This window comes from Nelumbo nucifera, chromosome 3 (genome assembly GCF_055504915.1).
Source record: "Nelumbo nucifera cultivar China Antique chromosome 3, China Antique-T2T, whole genome shotgun sequence".
NCBI classification, from domain to species: domain Eukaryota; kingdom Viridiplantae; phylum Streptophyta; class Magnoliopsida; order Proteales; family Nelumbonaceae; genus Nelumbo; species Nelumbo nucifera.
The window spans coordinates 106,969,899-106,990,794 of NC_142651.1; the positions used below are offsets into that span (position 1 = coordinate 106,969,899).

The 20,896-nt window shown below is 40.2% G+C and overlaps 3 protein-coding genes across 5 annotated transcripts in view; all 3 read right to left on the reverse strand.

The window, feature by feature from the left end:
* Nucleotides 1-1,711: 1,711 nt before the first annotated feature.
* Nucleotides 1,712-4,829, reverse strand: LOC104598772 (Adenine nucleotide alpha hydrolases-like superfamily protein). Its single transcript, XM_010260983.3, has 4 exons — nt 4,210-4,829; nt 2,418-2,527; nt 2,207-2,325; nt 1,712-2,039 (listed from the first exon to the last, which is right to left on the reverse strand). Exons 1-4 carry the CDS (start codon nt 4,385-4,387, stop codon nt 1,952-1,954), a joined length of 495 nt encoding a protein of 164 aa, XP_010259285.1. The 5' UTR covers nt 4,388-4,829; the 3' UTR covers nt 1,712-1,951.
* A 2,379-nt stretch (nt 4,830-7,208) lies between these two features.
* On the reverse strand, nt 7,209-10,345 carry LOC104598770 (UPF0481 protein At3g47200-like). Of its 3 annotated transcripts, XM_088900666.1 has the most exons (3): nt 9,980-10,345; nt 8,850-9,602; nt 7,209-8,739 (listed from the first exon to the last, which is right to left on the reverse strand). In XM_088900666.1, exon 3 carries the CDS (start codon nt 8,645-8,647, stop codon nt 7,295-7,297), a length of 1,353 nt encoding a protein of 450 aa, XP_088756792.1. In that variant the 5' UTR covers nt 8,648-8,739; nt 8,850-9,602; nt 9,980-10,345; the 3' UTR covers nt 7,209-7,294. The 3 variants fall into 3 exon arrangements, with proteins under 3 accessions (XP_088756792.1, XP_010259282.1, XP_010259283.1); XM_010260980.3 differs by lacking the exon at nt 8,850-9,602; XM_010260981.3 differs by lacking the exon at nt 8,850-9,602 and having other exon boundaries at nt 9,976-10,345.
* A 140-nt stretch (nt 10,346-10,485) lies between these two features.
* The window catches only part of LOC104598769 (receptor-like serine/threonine-protein kinase ALE2), a 46,024-nt gene continuing 35,613 nt past the window's right edge, over nt 10,486-20,896 (reverse strand). The window contains exon 8 of the mRNA XM_010260976.3: nt 10,486-11,172. Within this exon, the coding sequence (XP_010259278.1) occupies nt 10,795-11,172 (378 nt within the window). The 3' untranslated portion in view covers nt 10,486-10,794. The remainder of the gene's footprint in view (nt 11,173-20,896) is intronic.

Consider the following 20,896-nt stretch of genomic DNA (forward strand, 5'->3'; position numbering starts at 1 on the left):
ATGTTCATTACATGGAATAGAGATGGTGTAGGTCGGAACTAGGAAATGCCAATATTTATTGCCTTTTCAAAGGTTCCCATTTCCCAATGTGAAGTGTTGTGTGCTTTAAGCCTTAAAAGTCACACATCTTACCCATTAATTAAGCAATGTTATGACCCAAATCACACATCTTACTGGCTAATTAACTTAGAACCACAGAACCTGCTTCTATGGGTTTGGGCATTCGATGCATCCTGGGGTTTAAAACATTGTGTTAACCCGATCACTTGACAAACCAAGTTTCATTCTCCATCAAGGAGCCCATTATAAGGGTTTGTTTGATACTTTGATTTGACCAGTTGAGCACATCATCATCTTATGCTTGGCTGATATTTAATGCTTCGTTTCCCAAATTAAAGCCATTATATTGAGAGGTAGGGGTGGCAATTGGGCGGGTTAGGTTGGGTTTATATGGAGAGTAGGGGTGGCAATTGGGTGGATTGGGTTGGGTTTATATTGAGAGGTAGGGGTGGCAATTGGGCGGGTTGGGTTAGGTTTGGTTTGGGTTAAGTTTTAACCCAATCCATCTAACCCACCAACCCATTAATGACTCAGTTATATAAAATTAAATGGGTTGGATTCAATCCAAACCCGCTGTAACCCAATCCAATTCGCCCAAACCCATTAATCTTATATTTATGGACTTAAAAAACAAATCCTCTCTCTCTTAACAAATAAGTTGGTTGTAGCTTGGTGGTTATCGTAATTATTATTTACACAAGTTATGAAGGTTCAAATCACATTACATGCATGTTATTTTTATACAAGCGGCTCGGATTCTGGATTTGACCGAACCACTTAGGTTCAAACCGGTTAGACCAACTTAAACCACTTAGGTTCAAGGGTGGTTAAACCGCTTAGATCTGGATCAATCCAGTCAAATCGGACCGGACTCGACCGGTTCAATCAATGGTGGATTGACTTGGACCGGACCATATTGGGATTGTGCACGAATTTGGGACTAGACCAACTGACCCAAACCGGGTCAATGTAGCTAAATTGGGTCAGTCCGGATTCGAGTCGAGTGGATATTGGTCTAATGGACGGTCCAGATCGAGCAAATCACGCGGAGGCCGAATCATCCCGCCCAAACGTTTTGGATTCGGGTCGACCCAGATCAACTCGTACTGGGTCAAGTCGGAGTGTGGATATTGGTTGGACCAGACGACCCAAATCAGATAGAGCAAGCGGCACCGATCCATCCCACCCGGGTTTATTTCGGATTTGGGTCAATCCGGATCAATATATGTTGGATCGGATCAGATCGCGTTGAACTGGTCCGGGCTCAGGTCAAATTGATTTGGATTTATGTTGGGTGAAGTGTATTGATTCAAGACAAAACTAAATTTAGTCAATTATTAATAGAAAATTAATACATTAATTATAAATTATTTAATTCAAATGAAGAAAATTAAAAAAAGGCTAAAGAATTAATACTTATGTCTATAATGGTTATCCACAACCCAACCCAACTCATTTAATGTGGATTGAGTGATGGATTGATCACACAACCTGTCAAGTAAATGGGCAAATTGGATGGATTAGACACTGGGTGGGTTCATCCGATTAGGTTAAAAATTGCCATCCCTATTGAGAGGAGGAACCTTAGGACCTTTCTCTCACCCTTGGATTATTCAGTCATCAGCTTTTGGGTGCAAGGAACAACACTTAATTTCAATATAAGAGAAACAAGTAAAGAAGAAAGAACTTACATACACGAAGTTCATGGGTGAAATACATTATCACTTACCTCCACTGTAGGTACAATCAGTGGACTTATTAACAGAAATTCTATCCCGAACCCTGTGTGAATCAAGAAATCCCATTGGAAGAGAAAGAGAAACCAAGTTCTAACAACCACGACAACACACATTCTGCAGGACAGCAGAAGAAAACAGATACAAAGAGACTACTAGCCTTCTTGATCGACATGCTTCACCACTGTAACGGGACAGGTACCATTATTCACCACATAGTTGCTGACGCTGCCCATAATAACCCTGAGGAAGCAAACAAATTAAGAAACGGAACAAATCTATTTCAGTTGCTGGTTTTGGTACAGCTCGCATGCCTAAACTAGCATCCAATTAAGCCCTTGATACAGCTATGAGCTATATTGTCAATTTTGCTTAGTGGGTTGCTGATGTGATGGGGATGGGTATCCTACCTCTTGAGCTTTCCAAGACCTCTGTTTCCTATGACGATGGAGCTGAGGGGAATGTCATCAATTGCTTCACATATCTTCTCCCGTGGGTCTCCCCAGTAGATCTTCATTATCACAACAATCTGCTCAAATAGATTAAGCATTTTAAGCATGCATGGAGCTTCAGCTTAGGGTGATCAGTGAGTCATACGGAATAAAAGATGAAGCAAATTACCTCTTTCTGCCTTGATGCACACTGCAGTATATCCAAAGTTTCCGGGTCAGGCGTTATTCCATATTTCTTCATGATGACAGGGTCCGAGAACTCGCTTAATGGGATCAAGGCTGTTGAATTTTAATAAGATTAAGCAAAAAACCAAGATACCCATTAACTAGAGAGACAGACAAGTAGACCAATTGCTAATACGGATTAATGTAAAACCCCACTTTTCGTCCCTATTTTTATGCACTTGTTTTCTGTTTTTAGGAAGGTTTAAATCGATATAAACCTTCCTTCCATCGGTTGATTTTTCCATCGATCATTGATGTAAATTAATCATATATCGGTGTATTATTTACATGAATTATCACATCAAAAAAGATTCTAAAGTATATTAAAATTTTAAATTCATCTGTTGAGTTTTAGATAGATGAATTTTTCACCAAAAACAGACACATGGTCTGTTCATTTGCTTTAAAGTCTGACATTTTAAAGTGTAATAATTAACTTAAGAAGTATATTGGTATTGGTGAATTTTTCTTTCCTATGAACTGAGAATGTAATTCTAAATTCTAAAATTTATCAAATATCCATTCTAACTGTATATATCAGAGTTTTTAATTGTTTTTTAAAGATATTATTATTAAAAAACAAAAAAGTTGTATGATTGCACTTTTAACACTATGTTTGATTTGAAAGAAAAAATAAGAAAAGGAGTAAAAAATAAGGAAACCTTTACAAATCTCATATAGATTTTGTTTTAGCTTTCAGACTTTTCCTTCCTTTCTCTACATTTTCTTTCAAATCAAACATAGCATAAGAGATAAAAAGGAATAAGAAAAAATGAAAGAACAATATTTGGCGGGTTGGTGCCGATGGCAGTAAAATGACAGTTTTGACCTCCTAACACCCAACTTCTTAGAATATTTTTGCATTTTTTAATAGGTAAAATAAAGAATTGACACAAATGGAGTTTCTTTTTTTTTTTTGGAAAATTTTGGCTGGAGTATTAGAAAAAGGCACCAAATACCTTTTGATGAAGCCAGATCAAAAGCCGAGCTGGCTTTGACAGAAGCTGCTACAGCCGGTGCTTATGGAGTGTAAAATGACGGTTTTGACCTCCCAACTACTTAGAATCTCCTTTTTACTTTTGGTAATAGAAAAAAAATAGGGAATTGACAAAAGGAGGCAACTCAGGCAAGGATAGTCACTTTCGAACAAGCCGGTGCTGGACTGTGAAAATGACAATTTTGACCTCCCAACTTCTTACAGTCTTTGGTAATAGGCTAAAAAATCGGGAGTTGACAAAATGGAGATAAGGACAGTCACTTTCGAACAGCCACTAAGGCCTAGTCCTAGTCCCACACTCACGCCGAGCTAGGATCTAAATTTTAAAGAAGCATAACGTTGAAGCTTCGTGATTGAGTATAGCTAAGGGCATTTCAGTCAATACATGCAAACAGAATGATTACCAAAGTACCCCTAGAGAAAATCCACACACCAATCACGCCGTTCAGTAGCGTTAGCGTGTTTTGCTGCGAATTCGCTCAACACGGCAACACAGCAAAGGTCCTTCACCTTCAACCTTCAGCCTTCAGGCTTCAGCAGGAGAGACACTTTTTGGGAACTAAAGCAAGAAGCAATTTCCTCGTGCTCTATTCATTCCCAAAATTCAGTAATAGAATATAAGAAACCCTAGATCTTAAAGCCAAACAAGAAGAAAAAACTAATACTGAGGATCAGAATTCAGAGCAGAAAGATCGGAAAGATGAAATCGAAGAAGAAAGAAAAGAAGAAGAGAACATACGAGAACCAGTGGCTTCCCACAGCTGCATCTCGCCCTCCTCGTAGTTTCCTTCAGGCCGGACGTTAACGAGGATGAGGTGATCTCCGTCGCGGACAACGTTGTCTACCGCCCATCTCAGTGCTTTGGTGCTGCAGGGAGAGAAATCAACGGCCACGCCCACTCTTCTATCTCCTTCCATCTTCCTCTGATCTCTCTCTCTCTACCTTCAATTTATTTGATTCTTTACCGTTTTCTTTGATTCCGTCGGACCGCCGAAAGAAATTCGGAAAAGAGAAAGGAAAGCCCCGAAGAGGAGAAGAGTTCAACACTTTGAAGTTTCAACCGTAGAAGTTGAAGGAGATATCTCATATCATATGATAAAAGGAGCAAGGGGATTCCGCCCGCCACAGCGCCATCATCTGACACAGTACGTCTAATACATGGCGGGTCCCACACTCATGGTCAGATGTACGGTGCTGGATCAAGTTTAAAGATCCAGCTACTGATTTTGATTCAGATCATTTTCATGATTTGTGTTTTTTTTTTTTTCTTGTAAAATGACTAAAATGGTCTTAGCCTAATAGCCTCTGTATTTAGGAGAAAAGAAATAAGGGAGATTGCAGGGTCATTCAGAAATCTGCATTACGCCTGTCCCTATTTTCCGAAATAATATTGCCAAGACGAGGATTTGCGGGAAAACCTTGAAAAATGAATAAAATGCCCTGTTTTATAATTAAGTACTTGTTAAATAGAAGTACTTGTTTCAATAACTCTTTAGGCTGTTTGATAATTCATTTTTTCAAATCACGTTTTTAAGAATTTATTAGGTGGGAATGTTTGGTAAACGATGAACAAGGAAGGTTGTCGCCACTGCAACTCCCTTATTCTTCATTCGAGCGATAGAGAGCGTCGACAACCTCTCCTTAGTCTCTCTCTCTCTCTCCTTTTCTTCTTCTTCTCCTTTGCTTTTGTTCTTCAATAACCACTGAATCATGAAAAAGATATTGTTCATTTCCTCTCCAAAAGAAAACCAACGACAGTTGAACGTCTCTCTTTCGGTTCTTCGACACCCAAATGGCGGCGACGACTAGATTGAGCTCTATTATCGAGCTACGAGCTCTGTTTCAGAAATCTAAGATCGAGCTACGAGCTCTATTTCAGAGATATGAGATCGAGCTACAAGCTATATTTCAGAGATCTAACTTCAAAGCATAGAGGAAAGAAGCCAAATGGCAAGTCCACCAGCCACGGTTCCTCACCACCAGTCGTCGTCGGTGGACCTGCAACTGCTGCGCCATTGCTATTAAGGTTTGAGGATCGAATGAGTGGAGAGGGGGAGGTATAACCTCGCAGGGTATTTTAATCATATACAAATTTGTTAGGGACTGATTCGTCCTAATATTTTGTATGAGTGGGATAGGGTCCCCTTTTTCATGTTGGGCCACGATCACTGCCAGGCCACCTCTTCTCAAGTCGGCCTTGAATTGGGTGTTTGGTTAAAAACCAACTTATCTGGGGTCTTTAGTGTCAGCGCCAGGTTTAGCCTTTGTCACTTCGACCCAAAGTTTGACTCAACCAGAAATGACCTGATATATGTATATCCTGAAGGCCTTGACCCAACTTGACCCAAATGCCAAGTTTAAAATTAGGGTTTTCAATGAGTCGGGTGGACTAGAACAGATAAGACCAACTATAACGATTTTGTTTGCATGATTTTGTCTCAATTAATAATTGGATCGGTTCCAATTTTTGTTCATTCCAAACCGATTCCGATTCAAATTCGTAATCAATTATTTTATTAAAAATATATATAATATTTTTTTTAAAAACTGTGGTTGCATGACCCAGACCAATTATGCAACCAATTCTGGTTGTATAACCCGGATGATCGAACTGTCAATCCGTTCGACTCATGCAACAATTAGTGGTTAAACATTTTTTATTTTATTTTTAAAATAAAAATAAAACAAAAAAGGACGACATTCGATGACTCTCTTTTATGGTTTTGTTTTACCAAACCCAAAAGCCCAAAACTCTTTAGTCCTTGACAAAGATTCAGGCCTTCACCGAAGAAGACGGCAGCAACACACCAGCACCTTCCTTTCCGAAATCTGTACATATACCTGCTGGTGACCAAAGTTGCAGCAGCGGCAGCCGGCGACCAAAGTTCCGACTTCTCTGAAGTTTGAACTGAACTCTAATCTCTTGAAAGAAACGGCTCAACGACATCTCTTGAAGGGGACTGCCACGACCACTATGGACATCTAACCTCCGGTGACCAGTCTGGAAGGAGTACAACAATGACTATTCAGGTAATTAAGTGTATTTTTTTTCGTTTTTCTCTGATATCTCATTTGATTGATTTGATCTTCACATTAAGCCATTAACTTATTTATTTATCTTTTTTTTCGCAATACTATGATTTCTTATTTTCTTGTGAAGGAACCGAACCACCATTTGCGCCGATGATCACTCCATTGGAGCGTGGAGCCACTACAGAATCTAAGAATCACATCCTCTGTTTTTCAATTTTGATTTGAAGCTTAAACTGGTATATTTCTGTCTTATTTGAAGCTTAAAAGCTTAATTTTTATGATATATTCTAGTATTTTATTTAATTTGTATGATATTTTTTATTATATATAAATATTTTTATTTTTTAATTTATTTATGATGTTACGGGTTGAACTGTTCGATTCGGATGATTGAACCGCCGAACCGAAAAATGGTGCCCCTGTTTCCGGTCGGTTTTTAAAACCTTGGAAAACCCATTACCAAAACTTTGGTAGAGAGAAATAAACCTCATCTCCTATTGTGTAAAATTTATTGGATGGGTGTGATCAATTTAAGTTTCTTCGACAAATAAAAGGTTTCTTGCAGATAAAGTAACTTTTTGTCTTTAATATAAAAAAAAATAATGATTTTATATAATAAATAAAATAGGATAAATATTTTAAAAAAATATAAAAATATTATTTCAAAAAATTTACCTTATTTTAATTATTATATAAAAATATTACTTTTTATTGATATTAAAGGCAAAAAGTTGCCTTTATCTGCTAGAAACCCACAAATAAATCAGTACCCTCTCATCTCTCCTAAGAGGCTAAGACTTGCGAAGAAAAAAAGAGAGTATTGAAAATAGAGTTCCAGCGAAGATAAGTAGCAGTAGAATAATGATCACGACGAAGAGAGGAAATGACTTCGGAGTCTTCACGTTCGCATTCTTCACCTTCGTCCACCATTCTTGCCTGGCGTCGCACCTGTACGCATTCAACTTCTCGCACAGCCCAGCGTAGCAGAAGTCATGGACGACGACCCCCTTGCTTAGACTTTTGAACAGATCAATCACCTGTTCCTCGGTGCCTGTAGCAGATCTCAAGATGATTCCTCTTCGACTGAGTAAGCTCACATCCGTCGGGGAGTTGATGAGGCTACCCATGAACCGGCAATAAGAAGAGATGTACATACTATCGTCATTGTAACACTTCTCCAACGCCACCAGATTCCGTAAGATGGACTCTGTCACGGTGTAATCCTTAATGTCCACAGGTGGGATTTCAAGCACACCGCCATTAACCAACTGCACGTCCAGTAAGCTGTTCTCCCAGGCTTTCTTGAAACTAACCCCATTACGTCGGAGCTTAGTTGCAGAGTGAACATTGATGGGTTTGTCTTGCTGCCTCGAAAGGATCGGTATCGGGATAGAGGGGAGCAAACAGTTCCTGAGTAAGTCAAGCAAGTGAGTGCCTTCTTCGATGAATTTCTTCTGAAGAGCTTGTTTATATCCTGGGATTATTTTCTCGAAGAGACGGAAGGCAAGCTCAGGGAGAGACTGAGCACATTGTTTTGGAACAGGGAGGAGATCAAACAGATTCCGAAGGACAAACAGAGGGAGCTGGTTTTCGAGCAACAGCAAATCACACCTTAGACGAGAGAGCACCCACTTCTTACTGAACAGAGGGTCGCCTTTGCGTCTCAGTCCCTTAATTGCATACTTGAGGAAGAGCTCGATGATAAAGCAACCATCAAGTATCATCATTTCTACGAACTCATCGCTGCTGAGAATCCTGAGCTCGATATCCCCTTCGTAGCATTTTCGAGCTCTTTGTTCCAACTCTTTAATCGCTTTGACGCACGAATCTAATGTTGCCTCCAGCGTTGGCTTCCGACACAGAAGTGAGTGTAGGTAGCGCAGTTTATGCTCCTCCATGCCTCGCAGCTCCTGTTTGTTATGGTGAAGAGGGCCGATTGAGACCAAATGAGGTGTATATATCTTCTCGTTGTCTTCCTGGCGAAGCTCCATGGGGACTCTGCAAATGCAACGAGAAGGTGATACAGTTTCTATCTTCTTTTTTATTTTAGCCACAAGCTCCACGTTTTGATTTTGGTGCTCGATTTCAACTGAAACATGGTCCCTGGCTTCTACTTCCTTTCGTCTATAATTATCTTCCATCATTCCTTCAACTTCTTACCAGTGGTTTTGAAGCCCAGAACTTATCTCTTTGTCTCAATCAATCCAAAATGATCGATCCGCTTCCGAGCACAACCCTGCAAAGACATCATTGAGCCTATTAGCATACACCACAAACTAGCCTATTAGTGGTTTTGAAGCCCAGATTTTTTTTTTCATTGCAATCGACTGCTGAACTGCTCCACACCCTTGAAACTGTAAGAGGATTGCTGATCGCTGGATTCAACATAGAGACCTCCAAGATTGAGTAATCCATTATGGTTATCTGGTTAGATAAACTCTGGTGGGATAAACGAAAGCTGAGATTTCCTGGGTGGGACAAGGTTCAAGGTGTTAGTAATGCAATTAGACATGTATAGAATTGGCTGGAAGCAGTTGGATAAAGTGGAATGATTAAGATACCCATTATGGTTATATGGTAGATAAACCCACAAATAAATCTTAGGGTTCATTTGGTTCGCGGGAATAGGGGTTGGAATCGGAATGGGCCATTCGGGTTCCAACTGTCCCATGCCCCATTCTTCGTGGAATGACATCCATTTTCTCTTCTTCCATTGAGAATGAAATCCCATTCTAGCTCATTTTAATTTTCATTTCAATTCCTATTGGAAACAAACAGACTATAAGAATAACTATTTCAAGATTTCAATTCCAATTCCCATGTAAACAATAGATCAATTGATTATAAATGAGGCACAAACATATAGAAAAAAGATACTTAGCTTTAAACAGCTTGGTTGATTGTGAAGTAAAATATTGCTATCAACTTACTTTGGCATGAACCAATTGTATTTTACATATTATCATATAAAATCAATACATATAAATATTAAATTATAGCCTCTAACTTCATAATTCGTAATAAAACTGTATTCAGCAAACCGTATCAATCTGGATTGTGACCCGATCCATTGCCAGCTCTATCACAAAGGACGGTAACCTATGCAAGCATGGGTTAGTAGTAATTGGTGAGAATAGATCTCTAACCATATTTGCAGGGGTATAATTAACATCACTTTTAACTTAAGCATCCTAAGGAAATTCAGATCTGATGACCACAATACATTGCTGGCCACGTTCACCCAGCCACACATTGGGAACGTTTCCTATATTTTATATTACTGATATTCCCAATATACGGCTAGATGAATGTGGCCATCAATGTGTTATGATCAGCAGATCAAGACTCTCCCACAGATCTAAACAAACAATTTTCCAACTTCGCATACAAGATGAAGAAAATACTAGGATGTAGACCTCACAATTCAATGTTTCCAAAAGAAACAGATTGACAAGAGGTGAAGACAACAGACCTACCAGATTGGAGTTCGGTGATTCCTCACAACCAGCACAAGGTCAGTAGAGATAGGTAAGAGAGTGTAATAAGCAAGCCCAAGGAAGATAAAGAGAAGAAACTAAGCCCAGATATCGGATCACAACTTCCTTTGTAGATGGCATAGAGCATAGCCAGAATGGAAGGTATTAAATAGAACTGCTTTAAGAAGAAGGAAGAAAACAAAGCTTGTTAAAGTAAGATACTGCATGCTTGATTACTTGGGGGTGAGTTCAAGTATTAGTACCAGTAACCCATCAGTCATGCTACTAGACCAGAATATAGACCAATTTAAAGATAAATCCCTTCAAAGTTACTAAAGAAACTTGAAGGAAATGATTCTATTCCAAAATAAATCATTGCTCAGCAGCCCAATACAACTCTTGTGGATTACTCAACTGCCAATTCCCTAGTTTCAAAACACGTGGGGAAACAAGAAATAAACAAAATCCAAGAAGCAACAAACAGAACTTATAGGGAGAAAAGATGATGAACAATAGAAAAAACTGTAAAGAAAAAAAACCCTTTAATGCAAATCCGAGCAAACAAAACTACAAGGAATATATACAATCTTCTTGTTGAGAACCCAGCACTGCCAGGGAAAAACTGAAAGTGGATTCTCTACAAAAGTGAAAAGGAAAAGGAAAAAAAAAAAAAAGGAAAAACAGCATCCATCATTTCAAAGCCTCTGCCATTTTCCAAACCCACTCCATCCTTGCCTTCATCATCAACTACATTGCTCAACTTTGGGTTGCTTTGAATCAAATGATGGCTGCTAGAATACTTCACAAAAGAATTATCATCGTCCTTCATGCAGGTCTTCTGAGAACACTGCTGTTCGAGAGATGTTGTCATTGTCAAATGCACTTAAACCAGAAAAAGGACCAGATGAGAACATTGATGAAGTTCCATCTGATTCATAGGTAGTTGATGACTGCCTGAGGTTGGTACGTGTGTTGGCAGTGGTTAACATGGAATCCTGATACTCAGTGATGCGCTGCACCATTTTAAGGGATTGCACTACTTCTCCCATTGTGGGACGCTGGTTTGCCTCAGGAGCAACACAGGCTGCAGCAATTGTGCAAACACGTACAAAGTCATCCTTAGGATACTTGTCCCCCAGCCTTGGATCAGCCAGCTCTTCTAATCGATCTTTATCTCTAAGAATTGGCCTGGCCTGCATGCAATAAAAAACATAATCCTTCAATTCATATGAAGAAAAATGGATAGCATCTCTACCAAAACACCCCCCAAAAAAGTAATAAATAAAATAAAACAAAAGCAAATGTAAGTGATAGTTGCACGGTGAAAAAGTATTACACTAGAAGTTGTATTCTACAACATTATATGCTATATTTTGAACCATGCACAAGGAGAAAGATGTGGATATGGGAAATGACAATAAACTTAGTTTCTTGAAATACAAGAAGAAATATGCATGGCATAAAAAGTTGATGCATTTCGAAATTACCTATGAAGTATTTCCTCTCTGTGCATATTGAATTATTGATACAAAAGATAACCATACTTTTTTCCAAGATATTCTCCATATCTCTTGCTTTTTTTTTATTGGAAACAGAATGTGTCTTATTTTAATTTAACATATTTTCATCTACATGTACAGAAATATTGTGCAAAGACTAAAATTCAACAGTCAAGTAGAACACTCTAAACTTTATTTTTATTTTTATTTTCTTTTGAAAAAGGTAATGTACTGCATTAAACAAGCAGGAGTAAAGTAGAGATTTTGCTCCTATACAGTGTTGGGCTGTATTGAAGCCTATACAAGCTCTAAACCCACCAATACAAAGCAATGGCTACAGATCCACTTACATCCAAGAAGCTACACCTCCAAAAAGTGGGGTGATAAGGGGATTGATATCGACTTTCTGATGGAGATTTTTTTGGATAAATAGAAGGAGAATGATGATATGTGATGTTTTAAGGAAGTGGATATTATTTTGCTGCAAGATTTGTGGATGCAGGATTGTTCGAAAGGTGTGGAGTGATGGGCAAGTTAAATGCTGGAGCCTGGAGACTGGAGGTATACTAACGATGTGAGATCCAATTAAATGCAATGCTTTAACTCACAGGTAGGGGTGTCAATTAGACTGGATTTGGTCCAATCCGGTCCAGTCCAATGTGAGTCCATTACAAATGGACCTGGTCCAATCCAGTCCAATGAATATTTTGGACCATTTTGAAACGGTCCAGAGACTGTCCAATCTGTTTAAATTCCTGTTAATTTAGATTGGTTTCAACTCGAACCTGGTCCATTGATACCTATGTTCTTATCTTCTATCAATGGACCAGATATTGGCTCAACCCAATATAAATTCATTATGGACGGACCAGGTCCAATCCAATATGTCATATTGGTCCATCCAGTCCATCCAAATTCAATGTCTTATTGGTCCGTCCAAATGAATTTTGATTTGGATGGAGTCCAACCCAAAACCAGTCCATTGACACCCCTACTCACAGGGTGGGAGAATACTCAATTTCAGGAGATGGTGGTGGCAGAAGGTGTTTGTCATCAGTCAAATTACTGACATATATGGTCCTTGTGAGGAAGCGAGCAGAAGCTGTAGGAAAAATTGGTTGGAATTCAGGGAAATTTACAAAATGCTTGGGGGCGGGTATGGGGGGTGACTTTAATACCATTAGATTCTATGATGAGAAGAATGGAGGTGGGCACAGAACAAGACCAATGAGGCAATTTTGTGAATTACCTTTCTCTAAATGGTGAGTGGTACAAATGGTCAAATAACCAGGAATCCCCATCCTTGGTTAGGCTTGACAGATTCTTGGTGTTAACTAGATGGGAAGACTTGTTCCATTATTCATTCCAGGTTGTTTTGCCAAGATCAGTCTCAGACCATTCTCCTCTTCTATTAACAGGTGTTTCGCAAGTTAAGACAGCTCCCTTTAGGTTGGAGTTTTTTTTTTTTTTTTTGAGAAAAGGTAAAGTAAAACTTTATTTGGAGAATAGTTGGATGGAACCTGGAGGAGCAGAATTTCAAGGAGATAATCGCTTCAAACTAGGGGAATTTGGAGGTGGAACATTTGGGATAGCATGGTACGGCAATAAAGCTGAAGGCATTGAAGTGGATGATTAAGGATTAGAGAAAGAATAGTAGCTTTATAGAAAAACAGGGGATTGCTTATTGCTTTGGCAGAGGAAAGAGGGAACCTCTCTAAATTAGACAGAACCCGTAGGTGGGAGGCAGAGCAAAGATTTAACAAACTAGCTTACAAAGAGGAAATCAAATGTAGGCAGCAGGCTAAGATTAAATGGTTGAAAGGCTGGGGATACAAATACAGGCTTCTTTTTTTTTCTTTTTTCTTTTTTTTTTGAAAAAGATGGTAACTTTATTAATGAAACTGCAGGTACATAAGATGTACACAGAAATTACAACTCAAATGTTAAGTAGTGTTTTAGCAGTTCTGAGAGAAAGAAAGAGAGCAAGAAGAAGAAGAGGAAGCTGTCGAACTAGAGAGTGTAAATCCTACTAGTCGACCATAATCTGTATTATATCGTAGTTAGATTACAAGGACAAAACTGCCCCTACTTAAGTATGGGGCAAGTGAACTACAAAAGTAAAACCAGAATTGCCACATCAGCATATAACTTAAAACATAATGAAAAGACTAATCTACCCTTACTCAACCAACTCTAACACTCAACCTCAAGCTGGAGAATATGTCATATAATCCCAGCTTGTTACATATATAGTTGACTCTCCCTGAACTTAAACCTTTTGTAAACAAATCTGCCCATTGATCACCTGAGCCCACGTGTTATGTGCTTATCTCTCCAGTAAGGACTTTCTCCCTCACAAAATGGCAATCAACCTCTATGTGCTTTGTTCTCTCATGGAAAACTGGATTAGATGAGATGTGGATTGCAGCTTGGTTGTCACAGTACAATCTCATAAGTCTATCCATTGAGAATCCAATCTCTTGTAGGAGATTTTTCAGCCATACTAACTCACATGTAGTTTGTGCCATGGCTCTGTATTCGGCTTCAGCACTACTCCTTGCCACAACATTTTGCTTCTTACTCTTCCATGTCACCAGATTTCCTTCAAGAAATGTGCAGTAACATGTAGTAGATCTTCTATCCAACACTGAGCCTATCCAATCTGCATTTATATACCCAACTACCTCAAGTCTTCCTCCTGGTTTGTACAATAACTCACGGCCTGGAGCTCCCTTCAGGTACCTTACAATTCTAAGAATTGCATCTCAGTGAGGTATCTGAGGGTTCTGCATAAATTGGCTCACCACACTAACAACAAAGGAGATGTCTGGTTTTGTGATGGTCAGGTAGTTCAACTTCCCCACTAACCGCCTATATCTTCCAGGATCATCAAATATTTCACCTGCATCACTGCTCAACTTAGCATTCGGTTCCATAGGTGTTTCATCCAGCAAATCAATGACATATTTTCTTTGGCACGGGTTTACACCTTGTTTTGACCTGGCAACTTCTATACCCAAAACATACTTCAACTTCCCAAGGTCTTTTGTTTGAAAATGGTCTTGTAGAAAGGCCTTTAGTCTGTCAATCCCTAATCTATCACTACCAGTTATGACTATATCATCCACATAAACTACTAATAAAATCTTCACGGCTTCAGAATCATAGTTGAATATTGAGTGATCGACTTGACATTGTTTCATTCCAAAATTTCACCACTTCACTAAACTTCCCAAACCAAGCATGAGGAGATTGTTTCAGCCCATAAATTGCCTTTTTCAGTCTACACACCTTACATTCCTCCCCCTAAACAACAAACCCAGGTGGTTGCTCCTTATATACCTCCTACATAAGGTCACCATGGAGGAAGGTATTTTTAATGTCAAGCTGAAACAAGGGCCAATCATACATAATTGGTAAGGAAATTAAGACACGGACTGAACCAATCTTTGCCACAGGGAAGGTCTCCATATAGTCCACCCCATACAACTAAGAATAACCTTTAGCAACCAGTCGAGCCTTCAACCGCTCCACACTACCATATGGCAAGTATTTAACAGTATACACACCCATTTACAACCTACAACATGCATACCTAGAGGAAGAGTAGTGAGCTCCCGCGTATGACTATACTAAAGAGCAGAGAGTTCCTCCATTGCTTGATGCCACCCGGGTGAAGTAAGGGCCCCCTGGACATACTTGGGTATAGATATAGAGGACAACGGAGAAACAAACTAGAAAGAGAAACAAAATTGGAAATGGGATGTAGGGTACAACTACGTTTACCTTTCCATAAAGCAATGGGAAGATCAAGTTCTGGAGGTTTTGAGACAGGAGCAACAATAGAATCCGCAGAAGAGGTAGAAGTCGGAGGAGGTGCCGGTGTCTGTCAATGTGTATACGCGTGCCGGATCGGTGGTTGTTCAGTAGGAGTCTGCACTAGAGGAAGTGAAGGTTCAGTCACAACAGGAACAACCGGAACGGGATCACTAATTGGAAGAGGAATCAATGGTGGAGAGGACAGTACTTCAAGTTTCCCGAAAAGAATAGTATGGACTCAAAAAATGTGACATCATGACAGACAAAAGACTTTTGAGTGATGGGATTGTAACACTTATACCCTTTATGGGCCCAATAATAGCTAAGAAAGATACACTTAATAGAGTGTGCATCCAGCTTGTCTAAACCAGGACTCAGATTGTGAACAAAGCACACACACCCAAAGACCAGGGTGTTAATGGAAAGGGAGACAAGGTGGGAAACAAAATAGAAAAGGGAGACCGACTTGTGACCTCCTGCAAAAAAAGTTTATGGGAAAACTGTCTATCTTCCCTCATGTTTGTTCATTATGCCTCAGTGAAGGAGAATCAGCAGATCACATCTTCCTTCACTGCAAAATCACCCAAAAGATTTGGTTCCATTTTCTGACTATGGCAGGTTACAATTGGGCTACACCAAAGTATGTGAAGGACTTTATACATCAGTGGCAAGGAACAGGTCTAAGGGGTAAAATTTTTTGGCAATCAGTGCTACACGCAATGCTGTGGGGTGTTTGGGATGAAAGAAACAAAAGGCTTTTTGACAAAAAATCAAGGCCCCTAAAGGAATCAATTCCTGACATCTCTCACCAATGCAACCTCTGGACGATGAATTCTGATCTTTTCAAAGGTGTCTCAGTCAACGACCTCAATAGAGATGCTTACTCTTTCTTATTTCTCCCTCACCACCACCAACCATCTTTAAGGGTTCCTGAACCTATCAATGAAGGATAGATGATATTAAATTTTGATGGAAGCACTTTAGGTAATCTTGGATTAGCAGGTATTGGAGGAACGCTAAGGGATGAAAGGAGTAACATCTATTGGACTTTCGGTGGTCCAATAGGCATGGCAAATTCCACAAAGGCTGAAGTAACAACTGCCCTCACAAGAATCAAAATAATAAAAAGCTTGGGAATTCAAAATATTACAATAGCAGGTGATTCAGCAAATACTATAAAATGGTTAAGAGATAAAGAGGGGGGGGGGGGGGGGGGGGGCCTTGGAGATTAAATCACTATTTAGATTTGGCCAAAGACTCCTTGGATTGCCTAAATGTAAAGTTAGTTTGGATTCCTAGGGAACACAATCATACAGCAGATGGCTTAGCTAAATGTGGTGTATTCTTAGAGCAGCTATATAGCGACAAGCTTCCTCCATTGTAGTTTGTAGGGGTTTTTCCCTTGCGTTGTACATCTCCTCATGTACCTCTTTTTTTATTAATGAATCTTGGTTTAACATTTCTCAAAAAAAAAATGAAGTGAGGGCATCCGATTAATAAGGAAACAAACAATAAGAACAACGTCACTCCAAAATCATTTAACATTCATATGATGAAGAATAGACCAAGCAGTTTCAAGGAGATGACAGTTCTTTCGTTCATCCACCCCATTTTGTTGAGGGGTAGATGCACATGAAGTTTGATGAATGATGATGCCATGTTGTTCCAAATATTGTTAAAAGGAAATAAGAAAGTATTCACGACCATTATCTGAACGAAGAACTTTTATTGGAACACCAAATTGCGTACGTATTTCAACATGGAATTTTTGAAAAATAAAAAATAATTCACTCATTTCTTTCATTAAATAAATCCATGTCATCCTTGAACAATCATCAATAAAAATGACAAAATACTTGTAACCATTATAGAACTCAATTTTAATCGGACCACAAACATCTAAATGGACTAAAGCAAAAGGACTCAACACACGACTCTCAACTCTAGGACTGAAGGAAACCCGATGGTGTTTCCCATACTGACATGACTCACACCGTAAAGAAGACAAATGACTCAAAGAAGGAACCAGTAGCTTGAGTGGCTTGAGAGATGGATGTCCCAGCCGACAATGCCATTGGAGAGGAGTTAAGGAAGTTTGAAGTGCAACTGACGATCCACCACCGTCAATATAATACAATCCACTAGCCTCATGCCCTCCACCAATCTTCTTCCCAGTCTTGAGATCTTGAAAAACACAAGATGAAGGGAAAAATGTAATAGAGCGATTAAAGGTCTTAGTTAATTTACTAATTGACATGAGAATGAATGGAAATTTAGGTACATATAGAACAGATGATAAAGAAAGAGATGCAGTGTCAGCATTACCAACACCACAGATGGGGGAAGAAGAACCATTGGCCAAGGTAACAATTTGAGATGTGGAAGTTTCAGAGAGGGAAGAAAACACACCCCGAGTCCCAGTCATGTGATCAAAGGCTCCAGAATCAATAATCCAGGGAAAAGGTTTGGATGCCAGACAGGCCATACCTGAGTGTGCAAGAGTGGCAGTAGTATGTTTTGTGTTGAAGTTTGACCTGCCATAGAATTCTGTCTTGTTCGTTGACTGTAGAGTAAAGTAGACAGCAAGAAGTAGGAGAGGAAAGAAGAAAAGAGAGAAGAGAGAAAAGAGAGAAAGGCTGGTTCGAATTAGGGAAAAAAAGTTAATCCCTTGATTCGGCCAGACCTATTATTATATTATTGACTTATTGAAAAAGACTTGAGTGCCCTTCTTTAAGTAAGAGGCACTCGACCTAACATAACAGTACACATCAGCATTCTCAACAAGTACAAAGACTGAAATACCCCTTCACTAACACCACTAACACTCCCCCTCAAGCTGGTGAGTATATATCATATAATCCCAGCTTGTTACATATGTAGTCCACTCTCCCCCGACTCAAGCCTTTTGTAAACAAGTCTGCCCACTGGTTTCCCGTACTAACATATGCAGTTTCTATCACCCCATTCAGCACCTTCTCTCTCACAAAATGACAGTCAACTTCGATGTGCTTGGTTCTTTCATGAAACACTGGATTGGAAGAGATATGAACCGCTGCCTGATTGTCACAGTAGAGCTTCATTGGAGTACTGATGTCATATCCTATCTCCTGTAGAAGGTTCCTCAGCCACACTAGTTCACAAGCAGTATGTGCCATGGCCCTATATTCCGCTTCTGCACTGCTTCTTGCCACAACTGTTTGCTTCTTACTTTTCCATGTTACCAGGTTACCCCCCAGAAAGGTGCAATAGCCTGTGGTAGATCGTCTATCAGACATAGAACCTGCCCAATCAGCATCGGTGTATCCTTCTACTACCAGTTTTCCACCACTTCTGTACAGCAAACCACGACCAGGAGCTCCTTTCAGATACCTCACAATCCTTAGCACTGCATTCCAATGTGGGACCAAAGGTTTCTGCATGAACTGACTCACCACACTAACCGCAAATGAAATATCTGGCCGAGTAATGGTTAGATAGTTTAGTTTGCCTACAAGTCGTCGGTATCTGCCAGGCTCTTCAAACACTTCACCTATATCACTGCTCAGCCTCGTATTTGTTTCCATAGGTGTCTCAGCCGGTTTAGTACCCAACAATCCTGTTTCTTCCAGTAAATCAAGCACATATTTCCTCTGGCACAAATTAATGCCATGCTTAGATCTTGCTACCTCTATGCCCAAAAAGTATTTCAACTTGCCAAGGTCCTTTGTCTGAAAGTGTTCCTGTAGGAATGCCTTCAATCTGTCAATGCCCATTTTATCATTCCCAGTCACAACGATATCATCCACATACACCACCAATATTATTTTACCTGCCGAAGAGTCAAGACTGAAGACAGAGTGATCAACTTGGCACTGTTTCAGACCAAACTTCTTGACCACCTCACTGAACCTACCAAACCATGCTCGAGGGGACTGTTTAAGTCCATAAATAGCCTTCTTAAGTCTACATACCTTACCATCCTCCCCCTGAGCAACAAACCCAGGTGGTTGCTCCATGTAGACCTCCTCGAGCAAATCCCCATGCAAAAAGGCATTTTTGATATCGAGCTGATGGAGAGGCCAACCAGACATAGCTGCAAGGGAGATGACGACACGAACTGATCCTATCTTAGCAACCGGGGAGAACGTCTCCGTGTAGTCAATGCCATAGGTTTGGGAGTACCCTTTGGCAACCAGCCGCGCCTTCAGGCGCTCAACACGACCATCTGGCAAGTACTTAACACTATACACCCACTTACAACCGACAGCCTGCTTCCCAGGAGGAAGAGCGGTGAGATCCCAAGTGTGATTATGATGCAAAGCAGAGAGCTCTTCTTCCATAGCACGGCACCACTCTGGAGAGGTAAGGGCTTCCTGGACATCCTTAGGAACAACCACGGAGGATAACAAAGATATGAACTGGCGATGGGGAACGGAGAGGTGGGTAAGTGAAACAAAATTGGAAATAGGGTGAAGGGTGCAAGTACGCTTACCTTTCCGTAAGGCAATAGGAAGATCTAGGTCGGAGGCTGGTGTCGAAGCTGGAGCTGGATCTGTCGACGGTGATGAAGCTGGAGGAGCTGCAGCCGGTACACGTGGGCGATGTGTATACACGTGACGGATGGGTGGACGGTCAACCAATGGTGGCACCGGAGGCAAGGACGTAGGCATGACTGGAACCAAAGGAGGTGGATCAGCCACAGGAAGAGGAAGAGGAGGTGGTGATGTGGGGGAAGCAGCAGCACCGGACCCCACGAAGAACGGAGTAGACTCAAAGAATGTAACATCAGCACATACCAAGGAACGACGAGAACTAGGATGATAACACTTGTACCCTTTCTGAGTTCGGGAATAACCAAGGAAGATACACTTCAGGGAACGTGCATCTAACTTGTCAGTCCCGGGACTCAGATTATGAACGAAGCAGACACACCCAAATACCCGAGGAGAAAGCGGAAACGGAGACATGTTGGGGAATAAGACACAAAAAGGAGAACGACCATCAAGGATAGACGTGGGCATCCGATTAATTAAGAAACAAGAGGTGAGCATTGCATCGCTCCAAAAAGTTTTGGGAACATTCATGTGGTGCATGAGGGAGCGTGCCGTTTCTACAAGATGGCGGTTCTTTCTCTCAGCAACCCCATTTTGTTGCGGAGTATAGGTACATGAAGTTTGGTGTATAATCCCATGGTGGTCCAAGTATTCTCGAAAAGATGAGGACAAGTATTCACGACCATTATCAGAACGGAAAATTTTGATGTGAACACCAAATTGATTGCGGATCTCAGCATAAAATTTCTGGAAGATGGAAAATAATTCACTTCTTTCTTTCATTAAATAGAGCCACGTCATTCTTGAACAGTCATCAACAAAAATAACAAAATATCGGTATCCATTATATGACATCACTTTATAAGGACCCCAAACATCTGAATGAATTAAAGAAAAAAGACTCGACACACGGTTATCGACCCTAGAACGAAAGGGAACACGATGGTGTTTCCCAAATTGACAAGACTCACAATCTAAAACAGAAAGTTGACTCAATGAAGGGACTAAGGACTGCAACACTTTCAGCGAAGGATGACCAAATCTACAGTGCCACTGGAGAGGAGAAA

Bases quoted from the DNA above. Each gene is read 5' to 3' on its own strand.
- LOC104598772 (XM_010260983.3), bottom strand. From the start codon at position 4,387: ATGGAAGGAGATAGAAGAGTGGGCGTGGCCGTTGATTTCTCTCCCTGC. The intron at 2,528-4,209 runs GTATGTTCTCTT...AAAATTCAACAG, and splicing joins GTGGGAAGCCACTGGTTCTC to CCTTGATCCCATTAAGCGAG. The intron at 2,040-2,206 runs GTAGGATACCCA...TTGCTTCCTCAG, and splicing joins GGTCTTGGAAAGCTCAAGAG to GGTTATTATGGGCAGCGTCA.
- LOC104598770 (XM_010260980.3), bottom strand. From the start codon at position 8,647: ATGATGGAAGATAATTATAGACGAAAGGAAGTAGAAGCCAGGGACCAT.